Source organism: Austrofundulus limnaeus, unplaced genomic scaffold (genome assembly GCF_001266775.1).
Source record: "Austrofundulus limnaeus strain Quisiro unplaced genomic scaffold, Austrofundulus_limnaeus-1.0 Scaffold8, whole genome shotgun sequence".
NCBI lineage: Eukaryota > Metazoa > Chordata > Actinopteri > Cyprinodontiformes > Rivulidae > Austrofundulus > Austrofundulus limnaeus.
This window is the reverse complement of record NW_013952410.1, coordinates 3771127-3775292: the sequence shown is the minus strand read 5'-3', so window position 1 is coordinate 3775292 and position 4166 is coordinate 3771127. Positions and strand designations below refer to the sequence as shown.

The following is a 4166-nucleotide window of genomic DNA, read 5'->3' as shown; positions in this document are numbered from 1 at the left end:
CACACACACACACACACACACACACACACACACACACACACACACACACACACACACAAAACTAAGTCAAATTTAAGATGCTTCCTGTATTTCACTTTCTGAAAAATCAGCTAGGTCTTGTTTTTTGTTGAAAGAATGACACCTCTGAATAGCAAGGGAGTCAAACACCCAACTGTCATTGGAGGACGACTCCCATAACCACTCAACCGCAGCCACCCCAAACCCTTAACTCCTTAAATTTTAAAGAAAAGTTTCACTACAAACCTCAAAACACTTGGTCAACAAAGCTCTAAAAAGCATTTACAAAGTCATGAATATAAACATGTAATCCCACATTTCCTTAGATCAATTTATTAATTTCTTTTCCTTTAAAATTAACTTTTTTTTTTTTTTTTTTTTTTACTTCTCTTTCGGCTGCTCTCAGATCAGCGCGTGGGCACCTGTTTCTCTGCTCTGGCTAATGGCCGCTGTGCAGCAGAGCTGAATAGACAGTACAACAAAATGCAGTGTTGCTGTGAAGCAGGACGCTGTTGGGCTTTGGGCCAGATCCCTGAGATGTGTCCCGTCAGAGGTTCAGGTGAGCATGCACGATACCCAGGACAGAAAACACACACGTTTATATGTGCCTATATGTCCAAATCCTTTTTAAAATCCATTTAAACTGATCCCAAGTGAAGGGAAGGCATCAAACAAACCAAAAACAGAGAAATTACTGGACAACATTACAGCTTTTGGAAAAAAGACCATCAAGAATAGGCATAACAGTTTTTTAATGTAGACCACGTACGTACATTTCAAGCAGTTCTGAACATTTTTTACATTGGATTTCTTTTATCGCAAACAAGTAAAACACATTTTTCAGTATATTAGGTTAGTGGAGCTTTAATAATCCACACAATATTTGTTTGACTAATAACAAACACTCTGAATAAAACTGAAATGTTCTCTTTTATTGTGTCTTTACAAGATGAGTACAGGCGTCTGTGCATCGTGGGGGTTCCCCAAGGCCTTCCGCATACCTTCCCCAATGGATATTTTCCCAGCAACAATGGCAACTATGGGTTCAAGCTCCCGCCCAGCGTGCCAAATGGGAACGGTAATGGAAAGACCAATGGCAATGGAGGAGGGGACGGCTTTGGAGACAATGGTGGGACATTTGGGGGCAACGGAGGTACTTTTGGGGGCAATGGTGGGACTTTTGGGGGCAATGGTGGGACTTTCGGAGGTAATGGAGGAGGACTGAACAACATAGGTGAGTTGTTGAGTGGACGTTCTTTTCAGTTTGAGCACTACTAGTTCTGTGTTTTGACACTAGTTTGTGTTTTAAACAGGCGCCGTTTCCCTGAATGAAAGCATCGATTTTTGCAAACATTTCACCCACCTGTGTTTGAACGGGCGCTGCATCCCATCACACGGAAGCTACCGCTGCGAGTGCAACATGGGCTACAAGCAGGATGTGCGCGGGGAGTGTATCGGTACGCGATAAGCCCACACCACATAATAACAAAAGCAGACACGTTCCTATTCAGCCAGTTCTGAAGTCAGGCAAAGACCTCATTCACACCAGGCACGAACATACATCCTGGGCGGTCTAATCACTCCTGGACAGTATAAAAAAGCATTTGTGTATGCTTTTAATGTGCATCAAAGACATTTTTCCCTCAGACTATTTTCAGAGTGACCAATGTTGCCACACTTTATTTCACGTGCCACACTGCCATCTTATGTCAGTTCAAGGAATTTGATGCTGACAGAATCAACTTACTCAAAATAGAGTTTTCAAAAGTTTTTTTTAGTCCTGTTTGTTAAATCTGTGCATTACATTTTTCTTTTTGTCTTTTCTCCACTGTACATTAAATTTATCTCAGATGTGGATGAGTGTGTGAGTAACCCATGCATTAATGGGGATTGTGTCAACACACCTGGATCATACCACTGCAAGTGTCATGAGGGATACCAGGGAACCCCTACCAAACAGGCCTGCATTGGTACGTCAGTCTATGCTGTTTATTTATGGCGAACTCCTGAACTCATCTTATAGAAACAAAACTCATTTGAATGTATTTATGAGATCAAAGACAATAAACTTCTTTTTGTTTTTTTTCTTAGACATTGATGAGTGTATTGTGAATGGAGTAATGTGTCGAAACGGCCGCTGTGTCAACACAGAGGGGAGCTTTCAGTGCATCTGCAATGCTGGTTTTGAGCTCACTCCTGATGGAAAGAACTGCATCGGTGAGGAACAAACCCCCGACTGGATTTTCCCATAAGTTTTCACCTGTGTAAAGCTGATTCAACTTGTCCTGCTCCTTCCAGATCACGATGAGTGTGCCACTACCAACATGTGTCTCAACGGCATGTGCATCAACGAGGACGGCAGCTTTAAGTGCATCTGCAAGCCTGGCTTTATGCTGGCTCCTAACGGGCGTTACTGCACCGGTAGGATCAGCACAGTCCTTTAGGCTACGGAGAATGACAGACAGGCTGTTTTGAAATTGTGTTTTTTAAGTCAAATTACTTTTTTAGAAGACATTTTAGAGTTTCAGTTTTAATTCAGAAGTCCTCTTGAAATTTCTAATGGATTTACTGTGATGTTACCGTCTCGCCATCAGACATCGATGAGTGTCAGACGCCGGGTATCTGCATGAACGGGCGCTGCATCAACACCGAGGGCTCCTTCCGCTGCGAGTGCCCACCGGGCCTCGCCGTTGACGTTGATGGACGAGTGTGTGTGGACACACACATGAGGACCACCTGCTATGGTGCCATAAAGATGGGCACATGCTCGCGTCCGTTCCCAGGCGCGGTGACCAAGTCAGAATGCTGCTGTGCTAATCCTGAACATGGCTTTGGAGAACCCTGCCTACCCTGCCCGTCCAGGAATTCAGGTAGCGTCTTTGCTCACAGCTGCGTGATCCAGAGTCACATGAATGTGTTTTTTAAGTTCTTTAGAAATACAGTACTATGGTATGGTATGAAGAATAAGACATTCTCAACAAATCAAATTGCTTCTAATATGTCTTTCAGCTGAGTTTCAGGCTGTGTGCAGCAGCGGGATCGGAATCACAACTGATGGGAGAGGTAAAGACCATTCTCTTAAATGTTGGGAACTTTTTTATTTTTCTTCGTCTTYGGAACAACATATGATCTTTCCAGACATCAACGAGTGCGCCTTGGACCCGGACATTTGTCAGAACGGCATGTGTGAAAACCTGAGAGGAAGCTACCGCTGTATCTGCAACATCGGCTACGAGTCGGACACAAGTGGGAAGAACTGTGTCGGTGAGTCCGTTTGGATTTTAAAGCTTCTTTGGGTTTCAAAGTTAGCTGATCATTTCTTTGAGTTGCAGCTGTGGCATACATTGCTATGTTTTTTTTTTTTTTCAAAACATTGCCGAGAACTGTTCATAAAGCTCTAATTAATTGTGTATTAATAAAAGAAAACATGTTTTTTAAAAGCATTTGCTAAACAAAAGCAGGTTGTGAGAGTTTGTTACTGGAAACAACGGAGATAAAATATTCACTGTAAATCTTTTGAAAGGAAAAATTTAATCTGCTCCTCTTTTGGATGTCTTTTCATTTCATAATGCATCAAATATTTCCAGGAGGTGACTCAGACTGAGGTGGATTGGGAAGGATGAAAACAAAATCTGTTTTTAATTCAGTGCAGCTTGAGGACCTAATGATGTATACCTTAGGATGATGAAACCCCTAACTTATTTTTGCTATTAAATTCTATGAGCATTTATACGATGGTAAAAATGATGTGGTTTTCTTTTAGAAAATAATGTGGTTTATTGACTATGATTATGACCATCATCCTCCCTGTTTTACCCGCAGATATTAATGAGTGTTTGGTGAACCGGCTGCTTTGTGACAACGGTCTGTGCAGAAACACACCGGGCTCCTACACCTGCTCCTGTCCCAAAGGATTTGTCTTCAAACCTGACTCAGAGACATGTGAAGGTGAGCCATTCTTTAGTCATATACCTTTTAAAAAAGTGAGAATATTTACGTGACTGTTTTTGCTTTTATACCTACTCATATTACAATGTTCAGTTCTTTCAGGAGATAGGTGTGATGGATTTTGTAGCTTCTATACTTTTTTAAATATTTAACTTTATTGACAAATATTTCCCCATTGAAATTGAAATCTCTTTAATTCC

The 4166-nt window shown here is 41.7% G+C and overlaps 1 protein-coding gene across 1 annotated transcript in view; it reads left to right on the top strand.

Annotated features, from left to right (window-relative positions):
- fbn2b (fibrillin 2b) overlaps positions 1 to 4166 on the top strand; it is a 77937-nt gene that overhangs the window by 45185 nt on the left and 28586 nt on the right. The window contains exons 10-19 of the mRNA XM_014000507.1: positions 425 to 577; positions 968 to 1252; positions 1332 to 1475; positions 1869 to 1988; positions 2110 to 2235; positions 2317 to 2439; positions 2613 to 2888; positions 3028 to 3081; positions 3157 to 3282; positions 3841 to 3966. Coding sequence (XP_013855961.1) covers positions 425 to 577; positions 968 to 1252; positions 1332 to 1475; positions 1869 to 1988; positions 2110 to 2235; positions 2317 to 2439; positions 2613 to 2888; positions 3028 to 3081; positions 3157 to 3282; positions 3841 to 3966 — 1533 coding nt within the window. The remainder of the gene's footprint in view (positions 1 to 424; positions 578 to 967; positions 1253 to 1331; positions 1476 to 1868; positions 1989 to 2109; positions 2236 to 2316; positions 2440 to 2612; positions 2889 to 3027; positions 3082 to 3156; positions 3283 to 3840; positions 3967 to 4166) is intronic.